General features: G+C 47.3%; 2 protein-coding genes across 6 annotated transcripts in view; one reads left to right on the top strand and one right to left on the bottom strand.

The window, feature by feature from the left end:
• The window catches only part of Pcsk7 (proprotein convertase subtilisin/kexin type 7), a 23,297-nt gene extending 7,090 nt beyond the window's left edge, over positions 1-16,207 (bottom strand). The window contains exons 1-12 of the mRNA XM_021639745.2: positions 16,077-16,207; positions 14,310-14,429; positions 13,234-13,713; positions 12,514-12,648; positions 11,757-11,922; positions 9,775-9,865; positions 8,478-8,532; positions 7,642-7,780; positions 6,782-6,882; positions 4,081-4,248; positions 3,569-3,676; positions 3,082-3,184 (exon numbers count right to left, since the gene is read on the bottom strand). Of these exons, the coding sequence (XP_021495420.1) occupies positions 3,082-3,184; positions 3,569-3,676; positions 4,081-4,248; positions 6,782-6,882; positions 7,642-7,780; positions 8,478-8,532; positions 9,775-9,865; positions 11,757-11,922; positions 12,514-12,648; positions 13,234-13,701 (1,534 nt within the window). The 5' untranslated portion in view covers positions 13,702-13,713; positions 14,310-14,429; positions 16,077-16,207. The remainder of the gene's footprint in view (positions 1-3,081; positions 3,185-3,568; positions 3,677-4,080; positions 4,249-6,781; positions 6,883-7,641; positions 7,781-8,477; positions 8,533-9,774; positions 9,866-11,756; positions 11,923-12,513; positions 12,649-13,233; positions 13,714-14,309; positions 14,430-16,076) is intronic.
• Positions 16,208-16,539: 332 nt separating this feature from the next.
• Rnf214 (ring finger protein 214) overlaps positions 16,540-21,726 on the top strand; it is a 43,463-nt gene continuing 38,276 nt past the window's right edge. The window contains exons 1-2 of one of the 5 annotated variants that reach the window (XM_021639749.2): positions 16,540-16,765; positions 18,237-18,351. In XM_021639749.2, coding sequence (XP_021495424.1) covers positions 16,555-16,765; positions 18,237-18,351 — 326 coding nt within the window. In that variant the 5' untranslated portion in view covers positions 16,540-16,554. The other 4 variants (XM_021639747.2, XM_021639750.2, XM_060373085.1 and 1 more) reach the window with 4 other exon arrangements.

Below are 21,726 nucleotides of genomic sequence, written 5' to 3'. Positions count from 1 at the left end.
TCTTGGTCGCACAGGTATATTTGAAATGTTTGACAGACTCAACAGCCGCACACATCTGGACATCTCCATTACAGCTAACGTCCTGGTTAACAATGCTCTGAACCCTTTAAGATTATTTCATCTCTTCTGATACTGCCTGGATGCTCAGCTTCTTCTGCTTCTTCCACCCCCCAAATCCTACCCTCCCCACTTTTTTTTATTTTTATTTTTTTCCCCAAGACTAGGTTTTTCTGTATAGCCTTGGCTGTCCTGGAACTCAGAGATCCACCTGTCTCTGCCTCCCTGAGTAATGGAATTACAGGTATGCCCTACTGTGCCCAGCTTTCCTTTCCTTCCCCTTTTAAAAACACGGTTTCCCTTTACAGCCCTGGCTGGTCTGGAACTCACTATATATACCAACTTGAACTTGCAGTGATTCCCCTGTCCTTCTGAGTGCTAGGTTTACAGACTGTAGTCATCATACTCACCTTCCCTCTGCCTCTTAAAAAAGTTTGTTTCCAGCCCCAGACCTGGAGTCAGCCTGATCTTGTTTGAAGACTAGGATTGGCTCTAGCATATAAGGTCTGACCTATCTGTGGCTGTAAGGACTGTAAATGTCTGGCTCAATTGTCGCTGTCTGGGGTAAGGTGTCTAGACCACCTAGGATTGTAGGGATGCGGGGGTCTAGACTGTGACTGAGTTGCTCAGTTCTGATCATGTGAATACACTTCTTGACACCAAGCCAGCACTCAGGCTCACACTTTCTGTTCTGTTTTGTTCTGTCTATTGAGGGATGATATAATTAAGGGCAAGACGTTTCTTTTTCTGGCTTCTGAAATAGGAAGGCCTTTTTACTACTCTGGAGAAGGACTCCATTAGCCAGACTCCTGGATCTCTGCATCCCACCTCTGCACCCTGCTCTCTTCACTTTCCTTCTATGCTTTCTAGTTACCAACAAACAATTGCCAGCTGCCTGATAGCTATGGAAGATGTCAGACTTTAAGGGGATAATTCCTTGGATAATGGGAAGCAGAGGATAACACAGGAGGTCTCTGACCCTGAGAAGTTCACTTACTCATCTGACAGAAGTGACAGGAAACAGCCTTTCATGGAGTAAAGGTTAAAAGGCCCACAATCCCCAAGACAGTGTGTGAGGGCCAGGGGCTTCCCACATCTACATTCCTGTTTTTGTTTCTGTCCTTCCTAAGAGAGCATGCTTTTTACAGAAAAATGTGTTCCCTAGGCCATCGACTTCTTCCATGCACAAGGAAACTGGCAAGAGTGGGATATGTTTAGGGGGAAAAGGCATTTAATCTTTCTCATAGAAGCATCCATGGAGAAAGGCTGCCCTACTCTCCTACCCAAGGCCCAACCTTTGGTCATTCCTTCTCCTAGACACCATGTCTCTGGTTTGAGCACTTCCAAGGGGCACAGGAAAAATAAGGATGAAGTTTTGATATCAGTATGAAGCAACTATACACCTCAATATTCACAAAAGGTAGCAAATAACTTTGTTGTAAAAATTTCTCAAGGAGGAAAAAAAGGCCTAAGGGGCTAAGAGCAGGAAGAATGGAACAACTGGGAATGTGCATACAGAGAGGCTCGTGTGTAGCTTAGTGGCATAGTGTGTGCTTAGCATATATAAGGCACTGGGTTTTTCACAACCACCAACACAAAAACAGTGCAGGTACAGGGTCACTGAGGAAACATTTGGATCCACCTTCCCACTTCTCTTCTGTGTGTTCAACATACAACCACATCGCTGGCTTAGAAGATGCCCTTCACAGCCAGGTGTGGTGGCGCATATCTGTAATCCCAGCACTTGGGGAGGTAGAGACAGGCAAATCTTTGTGAGTTTGAGGCCAGCATGGACTATATGGAGACACCCTGTCTCTAAAACAAAATGAAAAAAAAAAAAAAGAAGAAGAAGCAGCCCTTCAACCTCTTCACACGGGCAGACCTTATAATAAGAAGCATGGGGGGCAGGACTCTACCAGATGAACAACAGAGCCAACAAACCTGGGCCCATGGGGCCCTGCAGAGACTGATATACCAACCAAGGACCATACACCTCCTGCTCCGATGTAGCTGATAGTCAACTCAGTCTCTGTGTGGGTCCTCTAGTATGGGGAACAGGGGCTCTCTCAGACATGGACCCTATTGCCCATTCTTTGATCACTTCCCCCTGATGGAGAGGGGCTTGCCAGGCCACAGAGGAAGAGAAGGAAGAAGATGCAGGCAATCCTAATGAGACTTGATAGGCTAAGGTCAAATGGTAGGTAAAGAGGGCTCCCCTTTTCTGAGGAATAGGGGAGGAGACTAGGGGGAAGACGGAGGGAGGGGGGGACCAGGAGAAGATGAAAGAGAGGGCTACAATTGTGATGTAAAGTGAATAAATAATAAAAAATAAATTTAAATTTAAAAAAATACTGGGAAGCATGGAGGATGGTGGTAAGAGCAAAGGATAGTAGGCCAACTGTGGTGGAATACGCCTTTAATCTCAGCACTCTGGGAGGCAGAGGCAGGTGGATCTATGTATGTTCAAAACCAGCCTGTCTACAAACTTCCAGGATACCCAGGGCTACTCAAAGGAATACAGTCTCAAAAAACCAAAAATGATAATAAGCAACTCTAGCCCAGAGGATCTATACTTATGCCTCTGTCTCACCCCTGAGAGACAGCATCTGGCTTTCTCTGGAGGAGGTTGAGAACTGAGCCATGTGCTCCTCTTCCTCAAGCTGAGGCCACTGAGCTGGGTAGGGCTGTTTGACAAGATCTTAGCAAAAAAGTCACAGGAACTACTTTCAACTCGGCTGAGGTTCCCTAAGCCAACCCCCACTCCACCCACTGCCTTCCTAGCCCATTGCTCACAGCTCCTTTTTACTATTACGAACTCAGGAGAAAGGTCTTGTTAAACAGCCAGGGGCCAGCCAACTCAGAAGCAGCAACATGCCCTAAAATGGTCAAAGAAAACTCTACAGGTTTGGCTGGAGCTCAGCTCCTGAAGGAAGGGGGAGAACTGGGCAGGGAGGATGAGCTTAGCTTAGCTTCCCCATTACCCGCCTCAAACCTTGGACCTAACTTTCTGTACTGAAAGCTTACCATTCCATAGCACCTCCAGAGAGTGGGGGGACTGAGGAACAGCCTTGTTTTCCTTCAGCACAGGGCTGACGTAGGAGGCTAAGTAAGGGACAGATGTCCAGATCTGTTCAAGAAAAGTAGTGGACAGCAATTAACAAACAAAACTTACTGTACTCTTATACACAGACACACACTGTCATCATACTCTTTCACTGAAGGGTCCTTCTGTACCACAAATGTTCCTGAGAACACCAATAAGGAACCAGAGGAAGGGAAGGGAAGGGAAGGAAAAAACCAGAAGCATTGAAAACTTCAGAGTCCATTCAAGTTCTCCTTAAACTCTACTAACAGTCTGGGAACCTCTGTTTTTCACTGATAAGATGGTTATCGGCCAAGATGAGGACTAAAGTAGTCAAATGCCTATACAATGCCAGGCAATGTTTAGATATCCTGTATCTTTTCTCAGTCTTTCTATGCAGGGTGTCCTGCTGCCTAACACCTGGCTCACCTTGGCTGCATTGACGAGTCTCCAAGCGTTGAGCAGTCCAAAACCATGCTGATGGCTGTGGCTGAAGCCAGCCTCATTGGTGAGCCAGTCTGCATGATGATCCTCATACTGAAATAACAGAGGCTGTGTTGAGTCTCCAGCATTTGCCTGACTCTCTTTTCCCTGCTCATCTGCCAACTGATCCAGTCCAGACATTCCTACTGAGGCCACTTAGGAATGGATTCCCTCAAAAAAGCTTAGAAAAAAAAAGCCCCATGATCTCACTATCTAAATGGCTTGCTTCCCTACAGGGACCCAAAAGGACCCAAGTGAAAGTGCCCTTTCAGAGCTTATCTCAGGTGCATGGCTTGAGCAGAAGAAGGATGAGTCTGTGCTATTGAAATCCTCACACCCATGCTTTACATATCCCACCCTGAGACATTTGAGACATTTTGAGTCTGGAGTCTCCTGATAGCCCAATCCTGGAGTGGGGTAGGGCTGGGGGCACTTGTTAGCCAGTTGCCAACTCTCACCTGGGTGGCTGTGAAGACAATGATGTGCTGGATGTCCCGCCAGGTAAGGCAGGGCCGCACCTGCAACATGAGGGCTATCATGCCAGCTGCCAGAGGAGCTGCAGCTGAGGTCCCTGTGTGGCCTTCCGTACAACCAGTGCCCTTCTGAAGGTCCCAGTCAGTGGTCACCTGCAAAGTAAAGTAGGGAGTGGGGAGGGGTCAGACACTGGAAGAGGGGAACAGGACAGTCCTCAGAACAAGTCTCTTAGGTGGCCTTTCCCCCTTCCAGAGCCGTAACTTTCTTTATGCACATAGCGCCAGGCACAGGAGACCCTTAATCCATCCATCAATCTCTAGATGATGGAAACTGAAGAGTGACCTTGGGGGCACAGCTGTAGGAAAAGGACATGGGGCATGTGAGAGGATGTGGGTACACCTTAAGTTTCTTGATTCTTGCTCTTCTAATTTTAGTATTTCATTTCCAAATTCCCGGCCCAACTCTCCATATTCCAGCTAACCAGAGAAGTAGCCAGAGCTGCCACTAGGCTCTAGCTGGAGCTGGGACAGAAACTGGTAGCGACCTAGGAAGCATGTTCCCCAAGAAGATTCTTGCAGTCTTTGCTTGAAGCCTGATGCATTTTCAGTATCTACATGGCCTATCTGCCATGCACTACTGGCCAATTGGAGAAGGTGCTTTCCTGCTCTGGCTGGTGTCTTAGGTGGGTTTCTGTGAGTCCCTCTCTCCTACTCACGTCTCTCAGATGAGACACGAAAACTGGGAAAAGACAGTATCTGTTTGGCATCAAGTTCTTTTCATGTCCCATCAACAAAAGTGTATCAGAAAGTTTAGCTGAACAAGTCCTGCTAAACCTGCTCCCCCACACAAAGCCAGTATAGGCTAGTACTTTTTTTTCCTTTCAACTTCTCTTCTGGGTCAGATACCAGGGTGTCAACTTCTGCCAAGAGTTACCGTTCTCCACTGTAACTCCCCCCCCACCCCAACCCCCAGCCCAAGCTACTACAGCAGCTGCCAAGAAATGAAAATTTCACCCAGACACTGTGAACTCACAAAGGAAAGGAGAAAACACTCCAAGCTGTAGTCTCAATGAAAAAGGAAGTTTGATTGGTGCCAGAGAGCAGATTGATTTTTTTTTTCCTGTTAAGGAAACAGCTCACAGTGATAGTCTAGAGTACAGATGCAAAGTCTGTGAACTTGCCCATAATGGCAAGAACATCACACACAACTATGACAACCTAGGGAAGCTCCCTGGGCAAGAAGCCAGACGGTGGGAAGCCTATTCCCTTGGCCCTTATCCTCAGAGACACAGCTTTATCCAGCCACCTAGTCACACAACAGGAGGTTGCCAAGGCAAGGGCATTCCAAAGATGGGAACTTGGCTCAATAAACTCACTTTTCAAATCTGGACAAATTATTGTTCAAATGAAAGGTGGCGCTGAGGGTGAGAAACTGAATTGAGTTGGGAGGGACAAAGCTAGACTGTGTAGAGCACCAATGGTGGTCCTGCTAGAGAGCTTTCTTGGGTCTCTTTCAGGGCCAGGGCGAGTGGGTCCTAGATCTCTGCCATGTGGTAAAGAGAAGAACAAGTTCCTGCTCTTTCTAACACAGGCTAGTAGCACCCTAGGCTGCCTGCAAGCTTCTTGCTTTTTACTTTAGTCTGCTTCCTTCTCTTTCCTCCCTGGGGTGGGTGTCAATTGGCACAGAGGCTTGGAACATTGTGTTGACCAGAAGTCATTTGCTGGCATAATAAACTTTTCATTTTAAAAAATGAATTTGACCCTGTGTGAAGATGAAGCTGCTTAATTCTCAATGGCCTCAGAGACCTCCCAACTGACCCCTGGCAAAAGCTGACAAGCATCTGGCTCCTGCCCAGCTCTGGCCCTTGACATTGTTGGTAGCTTCAGGGACACACAGAGTGCTCTGGAACTGTGGTCCAGAGTCCTGATTTACGTAGGCTGTGCTGGAGCCCAGCAGAGGTCCCTGAGTCTTTCAAGAGTCGTGTGGGCTACAGAAGCTCTCCATTCCCCTGTTGCATTTGCAGGCTTTAATCAGAGCTCTAGGAAAGGACAGGGTCAGGCTGACATAAGCCAGTTCCATCTTCCTGTCCTATGCATCCCCGAGACAAGCACTGCCTTTATTCCGAAGGCAAACATGATAGTCAGCATTTATAAAAGGACTGAAGAGCACACAGAAAGTAGTAAAAGGCCAAATTCTACCACCCAGTTCAAAGTTTAAGATTAAAACCACTAATGCAAAAGGATCAGGAATTCAAGCTCATCCTCAGCTACACAGTGAATTCAAGGCCAGTCTAGATTATATGAGACCCTATCTTTTTGTTTTGTTTTTGGAGACAGGGTTTCTCTGTATAGCCTTGGCTGTCCTGGACTTGTTTTGTAGACCAGGTTGGCCCAAAACTCACAGAGATCCACCTGTCTCTGCCTCCCTGAGTGCTGGGATTACATGTGTGTGCCCCCTCGCCTGGCTAAGACCTGTCTTAAAAAACGGGGTGAAAAAAATATTTTACCAGGTGTGGTGTGTCACACATATAATCTCAACATGTGGGAGGCCAAGGCAGGAAGATGGCTCATAAATTCAAGGCCACTCTTAACCATATTTTGAGTTCCAAGCCAGCCTAGGCTATGGAGTGAACCTTTGTCTTAAACCTTCCACCCAACACATGAGAAGGGCCCCAGAAGTGCTCACAATGCTTCGAAGCATCTTGTCTCCACCACTGAAAGTGACTGCTAGCATGGAGGCACACTCTTCTGCATAAAAAGGCATCCGTCCCTCCTCATCCACAGCACCTGGCACAAAGAAGCAAGACAGGCGCTCACATGAGAATCGGATCCTAGAGCTAGCACCTGATACCAGAGTTGCCTTCATCATGAAGAGATGGGCTTTTTCTCAAAGAGTGACCACAGCCCTTATCTGCATGTGGGCAGGTAGCCTCAAATAGCAGAATGAATTTTTGCTTATACAACTCTTCCCAGGGGCATCAAACAAAATCAAGGGTCTACCATCTCTGTAGTCACTGGTTTTCAATATTTATTAAGATCTACTGTAAGTCATATTAGGCATGAAAGCCATGTGGAAAAGGCATCCTGGAAGGGATAAGGAGGAGGCAGTAGGCAGTGGTAAGGGGGTAAGGGCAGTCCCCTGTGATCTAAGGATTCACTTCAAGGATGATATCAAGGAGCCTACAGTCAGGTAGGAAGTCAAGTAAGCAAATCATAAAAAATGGAATGACAAACTCTATGATTGGGAGTGCAAACCAAGAGTCCTTAACTCAGGTTAAATGGTAGCCAGAGACAGCTTCAAGCCAGTGGCCATGGAAAGAGATCAAAGTGGAGGTCAAACCAGTCATAAGAGTAGTGGTGACAGGTGGGCAGTTTCTGGAGAATGGGTAAATATGTCCCAGAAAGGCCCTGAGAGCTTGCAAGAGCTGGGGTAGTACTATCTGATCCTCAAGAGATGATTATGGTCACACATTTAGATAAATAGAATGAAGTGAGATACAAAATACACCCACTGACTGCATTCCCACAGAGTCTCTAGACCACTACCTATGGTGACAGTGTAGATGGAGTTGGCATAGCCATCATAGTTGCAGTTGTCATTGTGCTGGCCCCCGTTACCACTGGCAACCACAAAGATACTTCCAAAGCCCTGGCGACCAGCCATCACTCCATGTTGTAAGGCAGCCTGAAGAACAAAAATGTCAGGCTATTAGTCAAGGAGCTAATAGAAAAACCTGCACCTACCAAATCAGTCACTTTTCTCCTCCCATTTCCAGGAAAAAAAAAAGGGCATTGGGCAAGAAAAGATTTAGACACAGACATAAAGTGCGGACAAAGCTAAAAATGAACAGTGTTTGGCCTAGAGAGATGGCTCAGTAGTTAAGAGCACTGGCACTTTTCCAGAGAACCCAGGTTCAGTTCCCAGCACCCACATGGCAGGTCACAAATGTCTGTAACCTCAGTTCCAGAAGATCAGGCATCCTCACAGAGATATAGATGCAGGTAAAACACCAAGGCACATAATAAACAAACAAATAAATGAATTCTAAAAAAAAAAAAAAATCAACTGTTAATTCTGCTAAGCAGTGTTATTCTGCTTATCAGATGACAGAGCAAAATGAGGAATAGAAACCCAGAATGAGATCCAAGTGAAACAAGCTAGAAGTTATTCCATTCCTTTCTATGAGCATCAGTGTCACACAAGCCCTCATCCCCTGTGAGGAAAACATTCTTTCTTGACAGGTGGATGGCATAGCTGTGCTAAATGGGTAAACTGGACACTACCATGAAGGTGGAATGGGAAGAGGGTTTGACTCATGGATCTTCTAAAGCTGAAGAAAGAGGGTCTCAAAGGTTTCCCAGTCCTCATGCACCTCAGTTACCTTTCCAAGCTGATGAGGACCATCCACTGTCTTCCCATCATCATCTGGGCCCCAGCTGTTGAGATATGCAAAGGAAAGGGTAAAACCGAGTTTGAGCTACCCAACTAGGGTCTCCTTGTCTTACCAAGCCACTTTCTTCCTGCAGCTTTTACTCTTCTCCCAGTGGAACCCCATGATTAAAAGATACGTGGTGTCAAGGGTCCATTTTCTTCCAAAGTGGAACATGGAAGTGTATGCTAAGGCTTTTCTATGTGGAAATGTCCCCATTTAGGATGACTTTATCCTGCCTATACTTCCTCAGGTCCCAGGGAAGCAGAAGATACATAGTCAAATAGGGACATGGTCAACCTGTGATCTACAGATCTACTACTAAGTTTGATGAGAGATGTTCAGTTTGTGTAAGTTTTTGGAATTTTTTTATCAATTAAATGTTGTCCACGTGTTTTGCCCACATATATGTACAAGTACAACATGTATGGAATGCCAAGGAGGCCAGGTGTCAGATTCCCCCAGACTGGAGTGACAGAGGATTATGAGCCACCATGTGGTTACTGGGAACTGAAACCAGGTTCCCTATAAGAGCATCAAGTACTCTCAGCCAGCAAGCCATGTCTCTAACTCTTAAGTTTTTGTTGTTGTTGTTGTCATCAAGACAAGGGTCTCTGTGTAGCCTGGCTGTCCTAGAACTCACTCTGTAGACCAGACTGGCCATGAATTCAGAGAACCACCTGCCTCTGTCTTCTGAATCATGGGATTAAAAGTGTGTGCTCTCATGCCTGGCAAGTTCTTGGTTCTTAAGCTGAGTAAGGCCTGTGAAATGCCTCAGCAGGTAAAGGTGCTTGCTATGCAAACCCAGTGACTGCATTTGATCCCTAGGGACCATGTAAAGGTAGAAGGAGAAACTGACTACAGAAGGTTGCCCTCTGACCATGGCACCAGCACACCTCCCCCTCCCCACTAACAATAAATTAAACTTAAGCCCCTAGACCCATAGCCTGAAGCTACTTGTGCATTTTTGCAGGGCACTTTTTCCTATGAGCCTCGTGAGTTTATGTAACAAATGCAGGTATGATGGGGCACTCTACACGGCAATCTGATCACTAGAGTGCCAGGCATTTAAGACAGAGCACCCAGGGGCTGGGATCTAGATAAATGAGGAAGAATGACTTTATTATCTGAGTCAAACTGGGGATCCCCCTGTTAGGCTAGAGGCAGTGTTTTGCTATGCTTTTGTTGGAAGATCTATCCCAGGGACATGAGTCTCTCATCCTCTTACCTGCAGCAATCCTCTCCTTACCTGCAGCTGTAGATATCATTGATCTGATAGTGCTTGTTGAATGCCACAGCCTCCATACTGTCTGTGAGTGGTCCATCCAGCACCCGGATACCTAGGCATTGAAGTTACACCAGCTCCTCACTGATACTGGTCCCAAAAGAAACTAGAAATAGTACATATTCCCCAAGTAGGGTGCCAGGTGGTAGGGTGGTATGTGTAGAAGACTTACATTTCTCTGTAAGTTCTTTCGCACTTTCATGTGTACACATTTTGTAGCTACATGTTGGGGGTGTGAGTACATTAGTGTGCATAGGCACAAATATGTGTGTCGAGGTTATAGGTCTATCTCATGTATCATTCTTCAGAATTGTTTCCTTTGGCTCAGGACTTAGGGACATTGGGACCCAGGGCTTGGCAATTAAGCTAGGCTGGCTAGCCAGAGAGCCCTAGGAATTCATCTTTCCAGGGCTGGGATTACAAAAGCACTCAATCATTTGTAGCTTATTACATGGGTGCTAGGATATGAACTCAGCTCTTCATGCTTACATGGCAAGCACTTTATGGAACTACACATCAAACCTCTCTTTTGTACTTTGGAATTTCATACCATATACAAGTAGTACTAGTGGAAAAGTGTTTTTTAAAATTTATTATTATTATTATTATTATTACTATTTTGGTTTTTTAAGACAGGTTTTCTCTGTGTAGTCCTGGCTATCTGTAACTCATTTTAGAGACCAGGCTGACCTTGAACTTAGAAATCTGCCAGTCTCTGCTTCCTGAGTGCTAGGATTAAAGGTGTCCAGCACCTTTTTAAGACAGCATCTTAGCCAGCATAGGCTTACCTTAAATTTACTACACAGCAAAGGATGATCTTGAACCCCTAATCCTTTTGCCTCTACTTCTCAAATTCTGGAATTATGGACAGGCAGATATGTACCACTATGCCTAGCTTTCAGGTGTCTTTTACTATCATGCTTGAACTCAGACCCTGAGAGGTGGGAAGCACTGGGCTAGAATATAGGTAATTCAAGATTTCCCCTTTTAGCTTGGCACCTAGCTTGGTACTTGACACAATAAAGGAATTAAGTGAATAGCACTCATTGCCTTTGCTACCCACAGTGATGTCTAAGTTCTTCTTCTAAAATGGAGTGAGTCACATAGTGTAGTGATAAGGTAAAAACATGACAATTTGCAATGTGCTGAGGCCCCCTGCTGGAGACCGCAAGGGTTACAGTCAGCCTCAGTGGCTGTAGGTTCTCAGGCGTTCATTCATCAGGATTTAGGGGGAGTGCTCATCTTTTCCCTTTTACCCACAAGACTGAGAGATGAAAGAATGTAGAACTATCTCCAGCTGGAGACTAGAGTCTCTTTTAAGAGAGTGGCGAGCAGGGGACTGGAGAGGTAGGACTATGAGAGTAGCCTCCTTAGATGTGGAGTCATGGAAGGCAAACTAATGACAAGGCACTTCATCAAACAGGAAAACACTAGCAGAGCATAGCCAAGTCAAAGGAGTTGTTACAGTCATGTGCGTCACTGATGAGCACAGACATGATCAAAGACAGGAAGGAGACTTGAGCAGGTGCAGCCTGGGACCTCTAGGCCACAATATGAGCATTTTCATGTTTGCCTGTTTTTTTTTGTTTTGGTTTTTTGAGACAGCGTTTCTCTGTGTAGCCTTGGCTGTCCCAGACTCACTTTGTAGACCAGGCTAGCCTCCAGCTCACAGTCAGCCTCTGCCTCCGGAGTGCTGGGATTAAAGGTGTGCACCACCATGCCCAGCTTACCTGTTTTATACCTAAAATAAATACTGTTGCTAAAAAGCCCTTATAAAATAAAATAGTCCTGAAAAGTCAGTGAGTTAATTAACCCATCATGCTCTTACTCCTCACTCTAGGCTATAGACATTGAGGGAAGGAAAAATAAATTTCAGAATGGAGCAAAGGGTAGAGAATGACCACTGTGTCCTAGGAGCTTCCCAAGGATAGGGGAAGCATGATTACCTGCTATTCGGCTCCCATAGGCCACGCCCACTGCACAGAAGCTGTTGTTGGGCACAGCTGCAATTTCTCCTGCACACCGGGTCCCATGGTGGTTACCATTCTCCGCATCAGGGTGGGGCATAGGATCTGGGTCATTAGAGTTGAGGTCATAGCTACCCTCTGGGCTCTGAAATATTGAGGGTCCAACAAATGGTCACTTACTGGTTAGAAGGGTTCAGGTCCTAAACATCAAGGAACTGGGAGTTTCCACTTCTAAGTCAGGGTAACAAGTCTATCGCCTTGAGCAAACAAAGGTTATGAGATATGAGCCAAAGACACTGGAGAAAATCTGAGAAGGGCCAAGAGTTTTAAAGCAAACTTTTCTCTTGTGTGGTGTATGACTGTGCCCACTGCTTGGGGGGAAACCCATGATAAAAGAGATCTCAGACTTTCTAAAGATCACACCTTAGCCCCAAGTTTTCAGAACCTCTGAAGAGAAAGTAATTGCCTATAAGGCTACTCCCTGCTCCCTAGGAAAGGAGTAGCAACAACAGGAAGCAGGAAGTATTGCCTGGAATTGCTCTTGCTATAGACTAAAGTCAACTTCTGGGCCTAACCGTCAGTCTAAAAAACTAACGGAGAAGGGAGAGTAGATCAACACTACCCCCACCCAGGCTCTTTGTCTTGGCTCAGTGCCTTCTAGGAAAGGGAACAAAAAGGAAGTAACACCAAAGAGAAGGAGCAACGTGGCAGCAAGGGGGCATTCCAAGCCACTCACATAGTTGGGTGCAATGTCCTGGATGGTGTGCTCCACTCCATCGTCCACCACCACCACCGTCACCCCTCGCCCAGTTACATTTCGCTCCCACACACCTGTCACATTGATGTCTCTGCCTGGGCTCCGCCGATTATTCTGCAGACAGAGAAACCCAGCCACACACACAGCTCAGCCTAGAGACAAGTTAAAGCTACCCCTTCCCTTGGCTTCTTCCAAAGAGCCAAACAGAGGCTACAGACCAACAGGTTAGTGGGGAACAGAGCCCAGAAGGGCACATTAGAATCCTGCCCCTCCATTCCTTGGCCTCCAAGAAAGTTTGGCATCACTTGTGGGCAACTCAGTGTGAAATGGTGGCCAGGGCTAAGTGGTAATTATTATGCAACAAGGTTAGCAGTTAGCCTATATGTAACAGGGTCTACCATGTGTAAGACATTTCTCTAAATGCTTCCCATACACACTCATTTACTTTAATGGTATCTCTATGAAGTATGTACTGCTACAATCTCCATTTACAGGCGGGGCACAGAGAGGTATATGCTAGAAACTAGAAGGGTCTGGTAGACTAGCTGCAGTGAGTGCATCCAGCCTCAGCACCACATTGCTCTTCACAGCAGACAGGGAGGATTTGGGCTAAGAGCAATCTACATTCCACAGGGCAGTGGGAGAAAGCCTCCGTCAAAAGGTACTAGAGCAGACCCTGTCTATCGGAGCTGCACTTACCAAGTGCCACTGTTGAGGGTACTTGGGGTCATTGAAGTGGATGCTGCGCTTGGCCCGCTTCAGCAGCCTCTGCTCAGAGTGCCAGCGCACAGCTTCATGCCTGGCTAACACAGCCTCTGCCTGCTGTCGCATGGCCTCCACTTCCACAGCTTGCCTGTGCCCAGCTGGCTGGACAAAGAGGTAGTGCCCTTGGAGCTCTCCAATGCGCCCAGCGTTCACCAGCCCTGCGGCCTGGGCCACGGCATCTGCCTGTTGCGTCAGACTCTCTTCCATCCTCTCACCTTCTAGGCTGTCCAGATGCACGGCCCAGCTTAGACCCCCTGCACCCAAGGAGTCTAGCCCACCTGCCTCTGACAGGCCCATGACCCAGGGAACCAGAAAGAAGAGTCCAGCTAATTCCAGACAGAGGCAGGTGGGCAGGCCCAGGGGGGCATCCAAGTGTGGGACTTTCTGCCTCCCTTTCGGCATCAGAACAGCAGGCTGCAGACAAAGGGAAAGGACATCAGCAGAGAAAGCCAGCAACTGCAGGAATCTGAGAGCGTAACTGTGGTCTGTCAGTGTGTTCCCCTTGGAAAGCTCACACCACTTCTTTCAAATGATTAGTCATTTGCTACTCATCTTCTCTCTCCCTCTCCTACCAATTACATTTGCCTCTAGTTAAAATGTTAGCCCCAAGATGGAGTACGAGCCAGGGCTAACCCCAGTTGCTGACCTCCCGTGACACACTGGACCATCCCTGATGACCCAATAGCCTGGTATCATTCAGGTGCTCATAGGCTTTAGGCTGCTCACTCAGGTGCTCAAAGTACATGTCACTCCCCACAACTTGACAGGATCAGGACCCAGGACCCCACCTCCCTCTTTTTTTCTTTTTTGACAGGATCTCACTATGCAGTGCTGGTAATCCTAGAACTCACTATGTACTGCTGGCCTCAAACTCACAGAGATCCACCTGCCTCTGCCTGGGATTACAGGCATGAGCCACCACACCTGGCTCCACCGCCCTCTTATTTAGTGACAACTTAAGTCCTTTCTCTAGCTGACTTCTGCCTCCCAGGGTGGGGCCCCATTCCCACCTGGACTCTCTGTGAAGTTTAGGTCCTGGTCTGGGTAACCACACCACACTCATTTTGTGAAACCGGAGGGAAGTGTCACCTTCACTGTGAGCAGTGTCGACTGGGAACACAGCTGCAGACCTGTGGGCCCCAAGAAGAGGGGAAAAAAAAAAGTGTCCCACCAAAGCCAGCAAAGCTGAAGCTACAGTGAAAGCTAGGACTGACCAGTGACCAGTGTTAAATACCATTTCCAGGGACCCAAACCAGGTCATAACCTGGAAGAGATCCACATCAATACAAAATCTAGACACCACACTTCTTGACCTATCATGTCGTTCTCTTTTTATTTGCTTATCTAAAGGCCTAGAAAGGACTTAAATGTTAGCATTTTCCATTACCAGAAAACTGGCAACCCAGCCCCTAGAGGCAGCCCAGGCAGGGAAATTAGGTAGAAAGCCAGATAATGAGAATAAAACTTAACAGCCATAAATGGGTATGGGTAGTAACTGGGAGAGAGGAAATGAGTGGCAAGAAAAGAGCTGTCCCTCTCTCACCAAGTTGGCTTTTCCATGAGGGTACAGGCTCAGTCTGTCTTCAACCACCCAAAGGAAAACTGCCAAATTAGAACTAGCAAGCAACTGTGGGGGTGGGGACAAGGCACATATGGGTGCATGAGCGCCTTTAAAAGCCACCACTGTCTACTGAGCCCACCCTGGAGCAGTCTTAGTACCCAGACATACACTCAGTTGGTGCCAACTTAAAACATTCTAGAAAAGACTGTTTTACCAAAAAGTCCTTGGAAAAGAAGGGAACTTCCGCCACTCCTCTCCTGAAAATTTCCATTAATGTAGCTTTCCCCCTTTCTCCTTGGTTTTTATTCAGGATGATTTCCTTCTTTCCCTTTTTTTTTTTTTTTTTTTTTTTTTTTTTTTTTTTTTTGAGACAAGGCTTTTCTGTGTATCCCTGGCTGCCCTGGAACTAACTCTGTAGACCAAGCTAGCCTGGGACTCTATAGATGTGCCTGCCTCTGCTTCCCAAGTGCTGGGATTGAAGGTGTGTGCCAAACACAAGATTTCTTTATATAATAAAGGTTGGTTGAGAACTCATGATCCTCTTGTTTCTATCCCTTTACTGCTGCCATTATGTCCTTAAGTTCCAGGACATGTTTCCTCTTACATTCCTCCCTGCTCCTGAGTTGCTTTGATTGTCCTAAGATACCCAGATGTCCTCCCTAGTCTGCATATAAGTAAATCCAGAATCTGGTTGATAGCAGTCATCCACCCAGGCAGGTTCCACCAGAGATTTCTGGAAGAGAAATCGAGCTTTTTCTGCAGCCCAGGGCATAGCAGCACTTATTCTCAGGTTTCCGGGCAAGAAATCTTAAGCACTTTCTGATAGTAGACTCCCATCTCCCTCAACAGCTAGGCCTTTAAAACGGCATTTAGTGGTCAAGGTAGAAGGGCATCTCTCCCGTTCAAGATTCTGCTCTTAAGCCACTGTCCTACAAGCCCATCCACCCGCTCACGGGAACCAGGCCCTGTACAAAGCGCCAGTGTCACTGATGCGCTCCACCCCGCCTCCCGCAGCCTTGGCTGTCCTGTGCAATGTGCCCCTCTCTCATTGGGACCTATGCTGCCCGGAACCTAAGAACCGGAGGCCCCGTCCCGCTGGGGTCGCCCACGCCAAGACCCAAGGTGCCCTCAAGCGCAGCGCCTCTTCCGCAGATGCCGACCGCCCCCAGGCCAGGGCCACCCGGATTTCCGAGGTACAGTCCCCCACACAACTCACCCACAGCCTCCTCCGCCACTGCCGCCACCGCCGTCTCCACCTCCGCCGCCTCCTTGCGGAAACCCTCGGCTTCCCCGGAGCCGGAGGAGCCACTGACAGCAACATCACTTCCGCCCGGCGCCGCAGCCAATCAGCGGCCGGGCCTGCGGCCTAGCGGGCTGAGCACCGGGCGCTCGGCCGACGCCCGCCTATGGCTTCGGCCACAGGCCCGTGCGGGCTGTAGGGGGGTTTGGCGCCCGGAGTCCTCGTGTTCTCCGCCACAGGTCGCCCCCCACCCCCGCCAGGGGGCCCTCGTTCTCCATGGCGTCCTCTGAAAGGACAGTCTCGGTTCCGACCTCTAAACACCCCCCGTGGCTCTTCTCCCTCAGACTGCCGTGGCCTTGACTCTCCCCCGTCAACTCCGCGGAGAGGCTCCCGGTCGCCATCTCTCTGGCCCGCGTTCCCTCAGGCTCCGCTGTGTCGGAGGGGCTCTCCGGCGATGGCCACGTTGCCCGGGCGCTGCCCGCGCCTGCCGCCAGAGGGCGCCGTCGGCGGCGGCGCGCACCCCGCGGGGCCGCTCCTCTCGCCGCCCCGGCCTCGCCCCCCTCCCTGCGCTCGCGCCGCCGGAAGTGGGAGGAGCCGCGCGCGGGCCGGCGCTCGACCCCTCCCCCAGGCCTGGCCGCCCCCTCCCCCCCTCTCCGCCCGCTCAGGTGCGTCCCTTCCCTCCCCCCCGCCTTTGCTCCCCGGGGGCGCGGCGCGGGAGGTGTGTGCGGGGCGGCGCGCGGGCCGGGGCGGCGGGACTAGGGGGCGCGGCGGGGGGCGGGGAGGGGGCGGCGGGCACGGGGGCGGGAGCCCGGCCTGGGAGTGGGACGGGGGCTGGCGGCCGGTGACGACCAGGGGGAGAGGGTGGAGGTGGCACTAGCCAGGGCTAGCGATCGGGATGCGGCAGCCGCCTGTGAAGAGTGGCGCTGACCACCTGGAGCTGCTTCCCCCCCATTGTCCCCTTCTGCGTCGCCGCCTGGCTGGTGGCCGCCACCGGGTTGCGGGATTCCCTTGAGCATACTGGACTCTCCAGCCAGATGTGCGACCCCCACTCCTCTCGCTTTGGGCTCCAGCCGCGGCGTTTCACGTATGACCCTTGCCCTAAGGTTTTCGTTTACCGGACACCGGTGACCCAGACCTTGTTCCCTGTTGGAGGCAATGATTCCCGACCCTATTGGAGGCAGAATGTTTGCATCCGAGATGCAATAATGGCGTTTCAGGGCCCATTTTAACCCGGGAGCTTTTTGTGATGAGAGGAAACTGAGGCACTGGGCTGTGACTGTTGGTTCAGCATGACTCGTTATCTGTCCTACACTTTTCTGGGTTTAGAGGTATTCCTGTGATGCTGTCAAAATAAAAGCAGGAATGTGAACTAATCGTACCTCACCACCTAGTTTTTCTTCTCACCGTAGAAGGCTGGGTTTATTCTGCAGCAAAAAGGATGCTCTTAAAAATAAAAAATTTAAAAAAAAAAGCGTTTTCCTGGGTTCCCTTACTTGAGTTATCAGCATCTCCTTTTTCTCCTGGAGTAACCAAGTAGTAACCTGTTTTGTCATAATGGTAACTCGTTTGTGGGCCCTTGGCAGATAACAGACTATTCCCATCTGTTCTAAAGGGATACCGACAGGGGGGAAGACACCCCGTGGAGATGGTCCAGTATGGAATGACTTGTTCTTGGAAAAACCTGACAGAAAACCTTTCACTTAAATTAATAGAGAAAGCTTTGACTGCAACAGCCAAAAAGTGATTTTTTTTTTTTTAACATAGTATTGATTCTGGGCCAAAAAGGTCATCCTTTAAAAATGATAGTAGACAAGGTAGGTATATGGAGCATTCAGGAAAATTCTTACCAGATTATCATCAATTTTAAATGCCCGTATTTCTGACAAGAGAGAAAGTAAAAGCTTTGTGAAGACTCCTATATTTCTGTACATATGACAGCTCCCGCGGGTTGGTGCTAGCTGGGACTTAGGGCTCCAAGTGGCTTTTTTATTGCCCTCTTGCAGATTACTCTTTCTTAGGTGTTTTCTCCAGAGCCTAAGTTCTTGGTGTTGGGAGGAACTGAGACAGTGGGTATTGTGCAGAGGAAAGTTTTGAGCTTTGTAACGTGTGTCCTGTCGTTTGTTTCTGAATGTCCAGAGTCGCAGATGGCGGCCTCTGAGGTAGCTGGCCTTGGGGCCAGTGCCCCCAGTCCTTCGGAACCCTCTGCTTTGTGTGCTTCCAAGACAGAGGAAGTTCTTCCAGATGGTCTAAGGTAACGTGCAGACTCTTGAGGAGAAAGTTTATTTGGGTAAGGGGCTTTTTAGATGAGCTTCTGAAAGTCTTTCCTCTTTGGGGCTCTAATGGTACTTCTGTAGATTAAATTTTTTTTTTTTTTTTAAAGTAGGGACTGCTTGGTTTTTGTATGGTACCCAACATAGCAACTAATACTTGGTTAAGCATGCTAGGTTAGGACAGGAATCAGCATATCATAAATGCATATGTTTCCTTGACTTGTGTTTCCTTGACTTGTGTTTCCTTCACACGCTCTGGGTTCCTTTAACTATTTTTCTGTATCATGCTCATTTTCTTCTTTTTTTTTACACAAGGTTTCACTGGCTAGCCCAGAATTCACTATGTAGACTAGGTTTACCTCAAACTCAGAGTAATCCACCTGCCTCTGCTTCCTGATTATTGGTGAACCACTATGTGTGGCCATACTCATGTTTTTAAAAATTGTCATTTATTGTATATTATGCATGATGGTATAAGAGAGGTGTGTTCATCTGGAGACCAGAGGATAACTTTGTGGAGTTGTTTTTTTCCTATTATATGGGTTCCAGGGATCAAACCTTTATCTACTGAGCCATCTACTGACATAAGATACCTGGTTATGTATATACATATATACAGATGTATATGTACAAAATATAAAAAGAAACAGATTATATGTATATCTATTCATCTTGATGTCTTTGTTAATATATCTTAGTGTTAATGTACCAATTTTGCCTCTTATTAAAATGTATTATTCCTTTTTTTTTTTTCCCCAAGATAGGGTTTCTCTGTATAGCCTTGGCTGTCCTGGAACTCACTCTGTAGTCCAGGCTGACCTCAAACTCAGAGATCCGCCTGCCTCTGCCTTCCAAGTGGGGATCAAAGGCGTGTGCCACCACCGACTGGCTAAATGTATTCTTTTTTTTCTCCCACCCATATTTATTTTTTATTATATTAATTAATTAGTTAATTAATTAACTAATTTATTAATTAGTTAATTTTGAGACAAGGTCTCACTGTGTAGCTCTGGCTGGCCTGGAGCTGACTGTGTAGCCCAGGCTGACCTTGAACTCTTGGAGATCCATCTGATACTACCTCTCAAGTGTTTAAATTTAATGTTTGTATGTGTGACATACATGACAGTTTTCATATGAAGAGCAGGAAAATCTGTCAGAATTGGTTCTCTTCTTTCATCCTGTGGGTCCAGGGAAATCCAGGTCAGGTGGCTAGGCTTGGTAGACTAGGGCTTTTACACACTGTGCCATTTCACTGGCTACAAAACTCTGTTGTTTATTTTTGAGACAGGGTCTCCTGGGGCTCTCGCTGACCTCAAACTCACTATGTTGCAAAGGCTAATCTTCCTTCCTTCATTCCCCCTCCTCCAACTGTGTGGGATGCCATACTCAGCTTTCTCTTCCAAAGTCTTAAAAGCAGAAGTTGTAATTGCCTAACCTTGCCTCTTAAGAGTACCTAATACACTGCTGCATGCAATATTGAACTAATTTGATGAGAGGACCTGAGACCTAATACAGTAGGTCACACTGCACTAACAAGTCTATGCATGTTAACACATTCAAACCTCATGCCAGGCCCAGAAGGCAGGCGTTAGGGTTCCTGTAACAGCGGAGGCATCAGACCCAGAGAAGTGTGCAACTTGCCCAAAGTTACAGAACTGTTAGAGTCAGGGTCTGAACTCATGAAGTCTGAGTCAATAATTTGCTGGGCTGGCCTTGAACTCACAGAGATCCACCTGCTTCTGCCTCCCAAGCACTGGGACTAAAGGTGTATGCCACCACACCTGGCTAAATATTTGTTTTTAAAAAGAGATATTTGAGCCAGGTATGATGGCACATACCTGTAGCACTAGCATTTTTAGGGTAGAGGCAGGAAAATGTGAAATTCAAGGTCATATTCAGTTATACGAGTTCAAAGCCATCCTGAAGAACCAATGAGACTCTGTCACCAAATAAATAAGTAAATAAAGACAAATAAGAGATACGTTAGTGTATGAGTGATAGGGGAAATGTTAAGTCTTCTATGGACTTGGATATTTCTACTTGTATTAATTTTCTAAATAAAAGCAGCCATGTCCTAGTTACTATCAGTAGTAACAGCAGCTAAAGGATATTGAGTGATCCATGTTAGGTGGATAGTACTATTTCTATTTTAGAAATGAAATAACTTGTCTAGAGGCAAACAGCTAATAAATAATAGAGTTTTGATTTAAGCCCAGGTACTGTATTTGCCCAGATCTATAATTAAGTTCTTTGTCCCCATTCCACAGTTGGCTCTCAACAAGAATCGCTGAGTGTTTGCTGGGGGAGGAACATTTTCTTTAGTAGTCTTGCTCTTCCTGGACATAACCCTTCAAACATGTTCCTGCACTAACTCTAATTAAACTTATTGGTCCACTAAAATAATAAATAAAAATTAGCCAGGCTGTGGTGGTGCGTACCTTTACTCCTGGCAGTTAGGAGACAGGCAGGTGGCTTTCTGGGTTTGAGGCCAGCCTGGTCTACAGAGTGAGTTCCAGTACAGGCCACACAGAGAAACCCTGTCTTGGGAGATAGATAGATAGATAGATAGATAGATAGATTACTGAGTGTGTTTGTAAAGTTTCTGTATCACAGCTAGTCAGTTGTTCTGAGGGAAGAGCACCTGGAGCCTGTGTTGGTGCTACTTAAAGGGTGAGCTGACAGACTGGCAAACACAGTGCAGAGGGGCGGGAAAACAGCAAAGAAATTTGACTTACACTTTTTTTTTTTTTTTTTGAGACAGGGTTTCTCTGTGTATCCCTAGCTGTTCTGGAACTCACTCTGTAGACCAGGCTGGTCTCGAACTCACAGAGATTCTTCTTCCTTTGCCTCCTGAGTACTAGGATTGGAGGCATGCACCACCATGCCCACCTAATGTAAATTACTGTTTTGCCTGCATATATGTCTCTCTGAGGGAGGGTATTGATCCCTAGAAGTAGAGTTAAGAGAGTTGTCAGCTGTCATGTAGGTGCTGGGAATTGAACCCGGGTCCTCTGGAAGATCAGCCAGTGTTCTTAACCATTGAGCCATCTTTCCAGCCTCTAATTTGACATTGACTTAACTTGCTAGTGAAAGACTGTTGGATGTCATTGTAAGTATGCTTTAAGGTTCTCTGGAAAAAGTACTGCATTGGCCAAGAGTGATGGTGCATACCTTTAATCTGAGCACTAAGGAAGCAGAGGTAGGTGGGTCTCTAAGAGTTCAAGACTAGACTGATCTATTTAAATGTGAGTTCCAGGCTAATCAGGGCTTCACAGGGAGACCTTGTCTCAAAAAACAAAACAAAACAAAGAAACAAAAACACTAGCTATAGCTTAGTGGAAAATGTGTGTATGTAG

Source organism: Meriones unguiculatus, chromosome 1 (assembly GCF_030254825.1).
Source record: "Meriones unguiculatus strain TT.TT164.6M chromosome 1, Bangor_MerUng_6.1, whole genome shotgun sequence".
Lineage (NCBI taxonomy): Eukaryota > Metazoa > Chordata > Mammalia > Rodentia > Muridae > Meriones > Meriones unguiculatus.
This window is presented reverse-complemented; position numbering and strand designations above follow the sequence as displayed.